Source organism: Gobio gobio, assembly GCF_949357685.1.
Source record: "Gobio gobio genome assembly, chromosome: 1".
NCBI lineage: Eukaryota > Metazoa > Chordata > Actinopteri > Cypriniformes > Gobionidae > Gobio > Gobio gobio.
The window spans coordinates 29,791,301-29,803,885 of NC_137097.1; the positions used below are offsets into that span (position 1 = coordinate 29,791,301).

A 12,585-nucleotide genomic window follows, 5' to 3' on the forward strand; every position below is an offset into this window, starting at 1 on the left:
ACAGAGGCTTTACAGATGCAAACTGGGTAAATAATGTTTTTTTGTTTGTGTTTTTCTTCTGCATGTCATATTATTTATGACGTATCAGAGCACAGAGATGCTGGAAAAGTAGATTCACACCGGAGTCCATTAAGCATGCTTCTGTTTTTCAAATAAAACCAAATAATCCACATAAGATGAATTCAACAGATGCAAAAGCATCTTGGATGAAGCCCATGCGCATGTATACAGATGTTCACTCTAACAGTAGATAGAGGTTTACGGAGGAAATAAACCAAATATCACCTCAAATTATCTGAAGATAAACCTTATGTAATCGTCTAAATTAATGAAATCTGCCCAAACTCACCTGCTTTATTGGTATAATCAAGAAAACATCATGGAATGAATGACATAAATAAGTGTAAAATGAACGAAGGTCATAAAGAACGACAAGAGATTGGCTGATTTTGCTGGAACGAACAAAATTGTATTAACTACAAGTATCCTATTTACTTTTGCTATTGTTAAAAGAATTTGCCAAAAAAGGTTTGTGTGTCCGACAATTCCTTAAAGCTTGATGGACAAAATGGTGGATTGCAACAAGGCTTCTCAGCGCAGCGATTTGATTAGCTATTTGGGGTGTCAGTCGTTCATCGTAAGGTCAATTATCACATTATTCTCTCAATTTCAACACTGACATCAAACCTGGCACATCCTATTTGAAGTGAATGAGATTTGAGACAGAAAGGTGAGTAAATATTTTTTCCTGTAAATTACAATTCAAATCTTGAAGGGTTCAAACCTACAACCTTTCAGTTACCATCAGCCTTTCAATCTGCCATTGAAAAGCTCATATTGATTGGAATCACTTATTGAAATGCTGTGTTTCTCCCCTCAATCTAGTAACATGCATATTGTGCATTTTTGTGCTTATTAGATTATCATGACGTTAGCCTAGCAACTTTCTAATGTCAGAATCTGTGGGAATCGTAGATATTAATGCATAGATACAGCATTAGCAACTGTTACTGATTACGACAATACAATTATTTTTTTGTAGTAAACTCCAAATACAGTTATCTTCAAAATCAAAGTGTCATGATAAACACTGCGAAGATTAGGATCAAGGCAGTTGATTTATAATGCAATGACGTGTTTTAATCCAAAACCAATTAATTCAGAGGCATCTTCTCGATTGACTTCCATTCAAACAGGCCCTGTTGACCAGATGGAAGCATCTATGTATTAATGGTTAGTAGTTGAGTCTCTATGTGTAATGTGTGGGAATGAGGCTTCCTATTTAGAAAGTATCTCACAGGGGTTTGGAACAAGGCTGACAGGTCAGGTCACCCATATATTACATTAAATAAATCATGCAGGAGTAACCATGTGGGTTGTGAAACTTTAATTGCGACCTAAAAAGTCAATTTGAATTGAATTCAACACCAACCTTCTCTTGTGCCAGCTCTCTTTCAGACTTGTGGGTTCTTTCCAGGTCCTGCCGCACCTGATCCATTTCGGCCCGCAGGCGGTCCAGAGCTACTTGCTGGTCCTGAGCGGCCCGCTGTCGCTCCTCCTCCCGCAGAACACCCAACTGCGTTAGCTGCTGTTTCCTCTGACCGTGGGCTGCCAGTAGCTCCTTCCTCAGAGAATGCACCTGGGCCTCCAGATCGGAGATGGTCTGTTGAGAAACACAAACAACGAAATTTGTAAATCCGTTAAGGTGAACCCATATATGGAACAGATGATGTGTTTATGGAACACTGAATCTGGGAATACAACGCTTAGACTGTAAAACAGAAACAAATGCAACATTAAAAAAAAAAAAAAAAAGACTGAACAGTCCGGATATAGAGAGAGAGAGAGCGAGAGAGAGGATAAGAGAAACAAGCCAAGCAGGACCAGTGGAGCATTTGTGCCCATTCTAGGAAGAGGGAAACAGACACCACAGCCTCTGATCTCTGAGCCACAAGAGTTCAACATCAAAGCTCGGCATTCCATAAAGGTCAGCGGTTTGATTTAATGACCAAAATTAGTGCAAATCAAAGGTCAGTTACCCATGGGGACGAGGTACCGCTGCCATTTCTCATTTCAGGAAGATGAAAAACCTCATCGAGGCCACTTACCAATGAGCTGTTGCTTTATTGTGAAAGCGAGTGAAAGAGAGTAGGTGGATTGCTAAAAAAGAGCAGAAATCAGAGGCATTACCACAGGAATTAGCCCTTGATGGACCTGTCGGAGACCACATTCAGAGAGTCAAGAACCGTCTGCTGAAACTTGAGTACATAAGGAGAATTATGGAGAATCACTGCTAGTAGTAACTGGGGCAAAACATATTTCTAAGCTAACAAATCACACATTTCCTCTGCAATTCTGATCTATTTCCAAATACTTCTGAATAATCAGAGTAAACAATTTAGCAGGAAATATTGACTCGATTGTATCTACTTTAAGATTGTAAAAAAATTGGGCTTATGATTTTATTGTTTTCTCCCACCCCCTGGGACATTGGATACGCAAACAGAAAAGTCATTATTACATGCTGATGACAAATATTTCTCTCTTTAACAAGAATTGACAAGTCATGTACATAATGAAGCACATGGAATAAAACTCTTAAAAATACATCTCTTTAAAACCCATCTGACACTTTAAAGGGGTCATGAAGTGAAGAATCAAAAACCACACATAAGAGGTTACTCTACAACAAGTTTCAGAAATCTAAACTAACTCCCCAGTTTTAAATATTAATTATTCTTTGCTACCCTTCTGAGCGCCCAGATTTGAAATTGGGAATATTGTGATGTCACGAACCTCCTTGATATGCCCCTTAACATATTTAATAAAGGAGGAGTGTTCAGAACAACTCATGTCTGTCCACCAATAACAAGATCGATACTGCTGTTGGATAAAGATGTTGAAAAGGTCAGACACAGACATTGTGTCAGTGGATGTAAAGAAACTGCACCTCCAAAAACTTTAAATAGCTTTCCTAAATATCCGGGCATTGAAAATGTGTGGCTGAAGTTTACTTTTAATGACGTGAGCCTGAGCGACTGAAAGATAAACAGACTGTTTTGTGAATTATTCTCAACATGCTGCCGTTTTTTCAAAATATCTTTTATTGAAAGTTATGGTGGTGCCAAGCATTTTGTCCTCTGAGGCAACACAGGTAAGTACATTTATTTGTATGGTTCAGTTTGCTTGGTTTGTTTGCTCAGCTTTCCCATTGGCATTTTATCACCGAACCTAAAGATACTGAATCTAAAGGCATAGGGATATGTTCACAACCTGATTTTATTACATATATTTTGTGCCTGAACTTGCCGAACATACAAAACAAGGCTGTGTTCTGGGCTAAACGTGCTCGTTGTATGTGCGTAGCCTACAAAAGATGGTGTTTTGACCAGCTGAGAACTCATGAAAAGCTTATAAAATGTGTAAAGGAGTCAAAACAGCGTCAGAAATCCCTCCGTCACACACACAAACGAAGATCTGCTGCGAGGAGACGCGGTTCTGACGCCTGTACCGAACTGTGATGGGCAACATCACGGCACGAAAAAACAGGTATGATTGAGTATTCTGTCCTTTTTAGGGTCACATCTTGTGACATCATGTCCAATTTTGGTTCATTTACATGTCTTTGGTCTGTGTTGCGTTTATATATTTCAGTCGAACCGCACCAGAATTTGTTTGGAAGCGGAGCGAGACCCATCCCGGTCCACTTGTTTGGTTCAGATGGCAGCATTCACACTCATTCAAATGAACCGCACTAACAAGAGCAATCGCACCAGAGTTTGTTTTAATCCAAACAAATATGCCAAGTGTGAACACATTCCTTATATTTCCATGTCTACACCCCAAAGGAAACGCTCCAAATCCATTTGTCCTTTGTGTCAGAAGTAGCACGAGCACTTGGAGTACGTCAGAAATAGAGCGAGACATCAGTTTACTGTCTGGGATTTGTTGTGTTGCTCTGCGCTGCATCAAGTGTAGACAGCATCCCTGTTATAATGGGTTCTGTTGTCTATTGTCGTGCCCTGTGTAGGCAATTAAAACACCAAGCGTATCATTGTTTAAGTGTTGCTAAAAAAATAAGTACATACCCGATTGTTTCTATTTCTTCTACCTCGGGATCTGACTCAGGCTCAAACATCTACGCTCTATCACATCACGAGTGTTAAAATGCATGACATACTATGAAGAAGGGAGTACAGTGGGATGACGTTAACCAATCACAGCAGTGGGTGTTTACTTCTGTTTCTGCAAGAGATAACACCTTGAAATTGAGTGTTTTCAAACAGAGTGAAATTGAGGATGGAAATGATAATTTTTTTACAAATGTGACCCTTGACCACAAAACCAGTCATATGGGTAATTTTTTTGAAATTGAGATTTATACATCATCTGAAAGCTGAATAAATGAGCTTTCCATTGATGTATGGTTTGTTAGGATAGGAGACGAGATACAACTATTTGAAAATCTAGAATCTGAGGGTGCAAAAAAAAAAAATTATATTGAGAAAATCTCCTTTAAAGTTATCCAAATGAAGTCCTTAGCAATGCATATTACTACTATTAATACATTTTTTTAAATATATATTTACGGTAGGAAATGATTTTTGGCTTAAAATAAAAATGGATAATTTTTTACTCATACTGTTGGCTATTGCCACTCATATTGTTGGCTATTGCTACTAATATACCCGTGAGACTCATGACTGGCTTTGTGCTCCAAGGTCACAAATATTGGACCTTTTTTTTTTACTTTATAAACTAACCTCAAGAAACATAATATAAAAGTCTGAAACTGTCTTTCATGACCCGTTTAAGTCCACATAAAATATTGTACTTTAGCAATTAAAAGCACAATTGAGGCTAACAGACGTATACACAACAGCACACCCCGTCCGTAATAATAAAGTGACATCTTGATATTGAATAATCAGTGCTCCCAAAACATTTAACCCTTGCGCAGATGGTGGCGTGTGGTAGTCTGGCATGTTGGCAGTCCCTCGTCTGCACCTCGCGCTCCCAAACATCCATGGGAGGAGACTGCTAAGTGCATCACGTGGCACGTCTGTCGGAAAAGCATCTGAAGTTGTTTTGCGGCCACTTGGGGGAATAGCAGCAAACTTCAAAGCCGTGTCACACAAACACCCAGATGCCAAGACTGCGAGCGGGTCCAATACGGCCAGAGCAGAGCAGCACCAGCCCACATGCTGCTGCAACGGCACAAAGCTATTAGATCTCGGCTCGGAGGAGCCTTTAATCTATAATTCCCTCTTAAACTGGACTCTGGGAAGAATTTTCTGATGCATCTTTGATGGGCTTGGACGTGCTTTTATGAAAAGAAGCTGAGAAACTAGCACAGAAAATCAAAGGCAATAACCACAGAGAATGTCGCATCGTATATGATGTAACTTCAGCGCTTTAACAAACAAATTTAATTAAAATGAAGTGAGAAAGATGGAATGTAGGGCAGACTGTGATGTATTCTGTTATTTATGCACATATTCATTGACAAACAAAATACAAAAAATATGAATACCCTGGCCAAACACACAAAAACTGTGCTTGTGGGGCTTGCTGTGAACTCCTCTGCAAACAGGAACAGACAGAGTTTTGTGAGGGACTACACAAGCTTCCTCACAGAGGTACAGTACTTCCTGTCAGTATCATTCCACTGACTAAACTCTTAAAAATAAAGGTACTTAAGCGGCTTCTATGATTCCATGGAACCTTTCCATTCCACAAAAGGTTCTTTACGGTGGAAAAAGGTTTTTAAAATATTGTTCACACATAGAATTTTTTTCTTTTAACTCTTTCCCCGCCAAACACAGAATTTTCCGTTATTTGTGAGAAAACGCTTCCTTGCCAAACACAGAATTTTCCGGTTTTCCGTGTTTTCACTGTTATACGCTTTTATGCATCTTCTGAATGAGTACAGAATCTCCTGATCAAAACACAAGCGAGGAAGACGCAAAAAAACAAGCAATGGTATGTAAGCAGATGCATATGTAAAATAACATCAACATTAAACATCATATAAATCAAAACTGCCTAATGTTATTGAATGAAATGTCGACCCAGGACGAGCTACAGGACTGTGAAGCTTTGGGGGTGTTGATAGACTCAATCTACTCCATCTGTGTTTGATCATCGCTCTGAATCTGATCTGGATGTAGTCTTTGACAAAAACATGATTTTCTCAGTTTTTTGTTTAAAACATTGCTTTTTTATGAAACTTACCCATATTTAAGTGTTGATAAAAAGAAATGCATGAAGCTAGAATAAAACGGCTCAGATATGGGTTTGGGTTTGTGTAAGAAAAATATCCATATTTAACATGTTATAAAGTCAAATATATTCAACTTACATCCAATGTAAGTTGAATATATCTGGAAAGAAGAAAGTAATTTACTCCTAGGATGGCTTGAGAAAAAGGAGTGTCTCTCTGTGAAGTTGAGATCAAGCTTTAACCAGCCTTTGTAAAACAGTGAAATATCCCAAATGCATTGCTCAGGGAAACAGATAAGACAGAGTATGTCTGTCCCTGTTCTCTTAAGGCCAATTCAGACAGAGGGCAACAGAGACTTTGTCGGGCTTTGTCAGATTAATGTATTACCACTGTTGGTCGGCTCTCATTTTCACAGATAGAACATGATAAATCTGAGTTTTTCAGGCCGCGGAATGTCTGAGAAGCGATGTACTGTAATCTGGTGATTGTTGGTATTGGTCGGCATCTGTCATGCAGTGTGAATTGGCCTTCTGAGGTATTATATGCGTGACACGCTCCTCAATTTGCATTTTCAAGGACTACAGCACCATTCTGGATGAAAGACGGATGGTGCGATCCAAATCTTCGGCTGAAATGCATTTGCATGTCTTTAAGAGTTCAACGTGAAGCCTAGTGAAAAGCTTCAGTGATGTCTGGCCAGAGATTAAAACGCTTTTCATCATCGAGGGCCCATCTGGTGGTGAGGGCCCGTCTGCTGGAGCCCATCCTAAGTGACCCATCACAGCTGGATGGATGGACTCATGATGGTGCTGTTTTGATATCCAGAGTTGAAAAGAGCAGCTGAAATCAAGACAATGCCATTAGATGACTGCTTAAAAACAGCCGCAGTTTGGCAAAAAGTCCCTTGTGTCAACCATATGTCCTGAAAGTGTGTGTGTGTGTGTGTGTGTGTGTGTGTGTGTGTAGGGGGGTGGGGGGTCTGAACGATGACTTGGATAGGCTGAGTTGGATGAACTTCCACTCTCGTACAAGAGAAAAAAGTGAAACAATCATGGAATAGGGCTTCTTGATTATGACAATCATATATGATTATTTTGGTCACAAATATTTAACATGATTATTTCACAATAGCCATTTATATCAAGTATATTTTGCTGAAAATAAAGATGATATGATATCAATTAAAGTCTATATCTATATTCAACTAGTCTACTAGAGAAAAACACTTGTTTGATTAACATTAATGACACAGGCGGCAGCAGGTTTATTAGGCTGCTGTCACTTTAAGACCTAATGCACAGATCCAATATACTGATAAAAAGCCTTCTCCCAATGGTCTACATTCACTTTGGAGCTTCTGCAAAGCAGCCAGCCTTTGCCTAGATAACAGCTCTGAAATAGCTTGGGCGGCATGGCAATCCGACCGGGTGAATCCAAACCCCCTGCTGGTGCAAGAGACAACGTGACCGCCGTAAACAAGCCTGTTGTTTTTGGCACATCAGAAAGCAGGCCTGATCTCCTATGCCATGTCCGCCTTCATTTTCTGTGTTCTAATCTCTTACTGGGGAATCAAGTTCTTTGAAAGTTTGACAGCTTCATTAACTTGCCGATCAGAGCGGCATGATGTTATACTCCAAGGATTTCAGATGTTCTCCCATGCTGTTTGAACTCCAAGTTACATTACTGAGAAATGAAACTACAAAACAAAACAAAAAAAAACATGGAATTTGTCAAGAATGAAATCGCAAGGAAACATAATAATAGATTTGAATGGCAGAGTGAAGCATCTGTACAGTGGTACTAAATGGAATTAACTGATTGTCTCTTTTGTAAGTGTCTGAGACATTAACATCTGTCTGGAGATCAAATCAAATGAAATATGCAGCAATTCACAATCCGCAACAAAAACAACCTATGGACAGGTAATACATAAATAATAATTACACCACAAAACATTTTTTTCATTATTTAAACAAGAACAATATGGAATATGGCAAGTTTGACAATACTAATGATTTATAATAGCCTTAAATTGATATGGTAGTGTGAACATGATAAGCATTAAACTAATAATTTTAATGCTTACCATGATCCCAAGTCCCAATGTTAGTGGATCTGATTAGCCTTTAAAATAATTGTTTGTAAGAAATGTCCACATCATGTATAAATCAACCATGCCATATTAATCAATTAATATTTAGTTTATATTTATTAATTTCTTAAATTACTCCAATAAGGTCAAAGCGATCTACAGCGATAAGGCGGCTGGAAGCTATTTCCGGTGACTTCCAAATATATCCAATTACTCGATTAATCGCCAAAATAATCGTCCGATTACTTGATTATTAAAATAACCATTAGTGACAGCCCTAATTTATTTAATATTTATTATCATCTCCGGTGACTTCCAATGCAATAATTACTCCAAACAAGGTCACAGCGACCTTCAGTGACAAAGCAGCTGGAAGCAATTTCTGGTGACTTCCAAATATATACATCTGATTACTCAATTAACCGTCGAAATAATCGAATGATTACTTGATTACCAAAATAATCGTTAGCTCATATTTATTATTTATTAATGTCTTAAATTACTCCAAATAAGGTCACAGCGATCTACAGTGATAAGGCGGCTGGAAGCTATTTCTGGTGACTTCCAAATATATCCAATTACTTGATTAATCGGCAAAATAATCCTCCGATTACTTGATTACCAAAATAATTTTAGTGACAGCCCTATTTAATATTTATTAATGTCTTAAACGACTCTAAATAAGGCCAAAGCAATCTACAGTGACAAAGCCGCTGGAAACTATTTCCAGTGACTTCCAAATATATCCGATTACTCAGCCAAAATAATCGACCGATTACTTGATTACCAATTTTTTGTTCAAATGTATTATTTATTATAATTTTTGGTGACTTCCAATGCGTGTGAAGTCAGCGGAGCTCATGTGATCAGAGCTCCTCGACAGACAGATACTGCAGTAGAGTGTCGAAAGATGGAGAAGTTGCTGTGGACGATTTCATCACACATCTCTAATAGTTAATTATAGGTTATCAAATAGGTAAATAAAATGAAATACTTGTCATTTGTGATCTGCTTTTCAAAAGACAAGTCCAGTTCCGCAGCTTACCAGTAACATTAGATCATTCATAGGAAAGGCAATGCTTCCTATAGACCAACAGACCGACATTAAATCGCTCATTGTGAACGAGGCTTAATGCGTGCAGGCTGATAAAAGTCCAAATAAATGAAAGTTTTGATTCTGACCACTATTTTTTCCGGTATAACAATGATAGCGCCCTGAATGTTGTGAACATGTGGAATGGGCATTAAAGCGCATGTGGTCTCTGGAGTCTGCTGTGTATTGGTGTACTGTGCTGGCTGCAGGCAACTATATTTACTGAGAACCATCCTGATATTCTGGTCTTTTCATCCTCAAACAGACTAAAGAAAACAGGAACCCGAGGGCGGCAGAGTCCAAGGAAACTAATACACAGACCCCAGTCCAGAGACGAGGGGATTTGAACTCCCTCATCATCTTCCTTCAGATCAATACAGCCCTCCACAGACACGCATGAGAGGAGGGGAAGTGATAGGACTAAATCTAACTTGAATTTGGATTTGTAGACAAACTTGAATTCTCCAATGATGGTTGTAAAACCAGATGTGCTGTGGTTTCCTGCACCTAACAGGAAAACACACGCTGACACCATGTAATGTGGGTTACAGAACGGGCCGTGACAAACCAACGGTACAGGGCGAAATCAAGTCGCCGCGACCTGGAACAAAAGCTCCCTGTGCTGTGAGAAAAGCACGAGTCATTTGCTCATCTTGCACGCTCCTGATGTCCTGACCACATCAAGACATGAGTCTGAATGGCTCATCTTCATTGTGTGTGAAGGATGTCCATTCACACAGCCGGCTTTCCGCAGCGTGTCCTCTGATGTATTCCAGGAAGAGATGTGAGTGATGTTACCCGTCATTGGATGACCCTGTACTGTCTGCTGGTGGCGTGTGAAGGTTTATGGAATGTGAACTGACATGACAAACATCACCTCCAATAACAATCATTTTGTTTTACATCTTTAAATTAAAATCACACGTATAGGACTGACTAGAAACAAGTCTTGGTAACACTTCATATTCTGTGTTACACGTTACATGTTGTTCCTATAGTGAAAACAGTAAATTATGCATAATGGACCCTTTTCACATTTCTGGGGTTCTCATAAGCAGAAGTCGTCATAGTTGGGAAAACGTCTATAGCGGTGAATGGGAGATGACAGCAAATGTTGTTCCCATTTGCTCCAAAAGCAAAAGAAATCCATGATAGTGTTTCCAAGACTTTCCAAAAGAGGGAAAAATATAGAGAGACCGATCACTGCAGTCAGAAAAGAGTATTATGTGAAATTTGCCATGACTCACATCACACAGTATAGTGTTATAAATGTGTTACAAATCATAAAAAAATAAAAAATTTAAAAATTAAAAGATGTTAATTACTGTGGAAACACACCCTCAGAGTCTTTGAAAACGGCCTATTACAAGCAATTACTCTAACACTAAACCAAACCCTAATCCTATAGTTAGTACATGTTATTTATTAATACTACTCAGTAATTAATTGTATAAAGCCCAACTCAAAACCCACCTCAACTCTAAATGACTTTTAATTTAGTTGTTACCAAACAGATACTATTCAGTATCCAACCAGAACACAGTAACACTGGGTCAAACAATGGCGGGACTACCTTTTGAGTTTTTTTTTTTTACCAATGGCATATGGGGAAGTGGTCGGGGAAATAGCCAAAAACTCACTGCGCCTTAAAATGGTCTATCTGAGGTGCGTAGACCAAAATACTCCCAGGGAAATGATTAAAATAAGCCAGCACACGCTATCAATGAGGAAAAAGACAAAAATTGCGAGATAAAGCCACTGCTTCAATGGCAAGCATTTTTGGTCACAAGTGACCTTTCTCAATGCTTAAAGTGGTCGGAGAACCATTATTTATGCACATCCAACCTTTGAATCAGAATTCACAAAATTTGAAAAACAGGAAACTTAATAGCATACTTTTTATATGAGGTAATGAGTAGTGCTGAACAGAAAATAGTATTTAATTGCCAAAGACATTCTAGAGTTCATGTTGGCTGATATCTAATTAAATTAAATGAAATTAGCATACATTAAGTGAATGAATGATGAAAATGTACAGTTAAACCAAAAATGATTCAGACACCAGATATAATGTTTCACTAGTGGGTGCAGGACACTATAGTTCATTTATGTAAGTGAGGATAGCAAAATAAAGTAATCTGTGACATATTATACCCAAACATTCTTCATACAGTGACTACCAGTAAAATTGATAAACATTTGGGAGCAAAATGATTCAGACACTGACCTGAGCATGTTTTGCTGAAGTGGTTTTTCTTTCATTGCTAATGTGACCTTTGACTTCACACACTGAACAAAATGAAGCATTGCTTGGTCATTGGTGGAGCTAAATTGGTATTATCTAATTGTGTTCCTAAATTTAACAGCTGATTGGTTGATTGTAACCCATTACATCCCTTTCTATCAAAGTTATCTGACATTATCAAGATTAATTTGTTCTGACACAGTTTAACTCTAAGTTCTTGTCATATTTTATTGCCAACTATGTTGAATAAACTGTGATCAAGTGTCTGAATACATTTTGGTTTGACGGTACCTCGAAAGTTAATGGACAAAACTGTAGTAATAATAATTTGTTAAATTTTTATAGTGCTTTTCTCAGCACTCAAGGGGGCAATCGAAAGGCTTTGGCTTCCCTTTTCAGGCAGGAATATAACAAATTACTATTTGAATCTCCCCGCATTTGAACCTCCCACTGTGATTGTTGTTTTGGATCAAATTCCAATCTTCCAATCCATCCCACGATTTTCAAAAAGGACAAATGATCCATCACGCTTTGCACACTCTTCTCGGGAGGATCAAAACCTCTGGTTTTCAGATTATTTTCACATTGAAGTTCCGAAGCTACCTGGACAGCTGTGAAATGGAGGTTGTAGCTTGTTTCGAATGAGTCTCAAGCCCATAATGTCAACAAGTAATGGCAGCATTTTAGGGGCAGCACAGGAAAGAGGGTTTGAGGAAGACTGTGAACAACATCACTATGTCTGTTCCAAAGTTACACTGCTTGATTCAAAGAGACGTCCCAGTGTTTTGAGCTGCTCAGTTCACAGTATAGTCACAGTTTGGATATAAAGGGCACCAACTTTTTTATTGGATATAAAGGGCACCAACCAATTTTCTTGTGGGTGAATTGCTGATCTATTCTGCATTAAAGTGAAGAAATGAAGACAAAACTAC

General features: G+C 38.5%; 1 protein-coding gene across 2 annotated transcripts in view; it reads right to left on the reverse strand.

Annotated features, from left to right (window-relative positions):
- cep112 (centrosomal protein 112) overlaps positions 1–12,585 on the reverse strand; it is a gene marked incomplete at its 3' end in the record, with an annotated part of 236,226 nt that overhangs the window by 88,490 nt on the left and 135,151 nt on the right. For both annotated transcript variants that reach the window (XM_079815822.1, XM_079815823.1), the window contains exon 21: positions 1,433–1,663. In XM_079815822.1, coding sequence (XP_079671948.1) covers positions 1,433–1,663 — 231 coding nt within the window. The remainder of the gene's footprint in view (positions 1–1,432; positions 1,664–12,585) is intronic.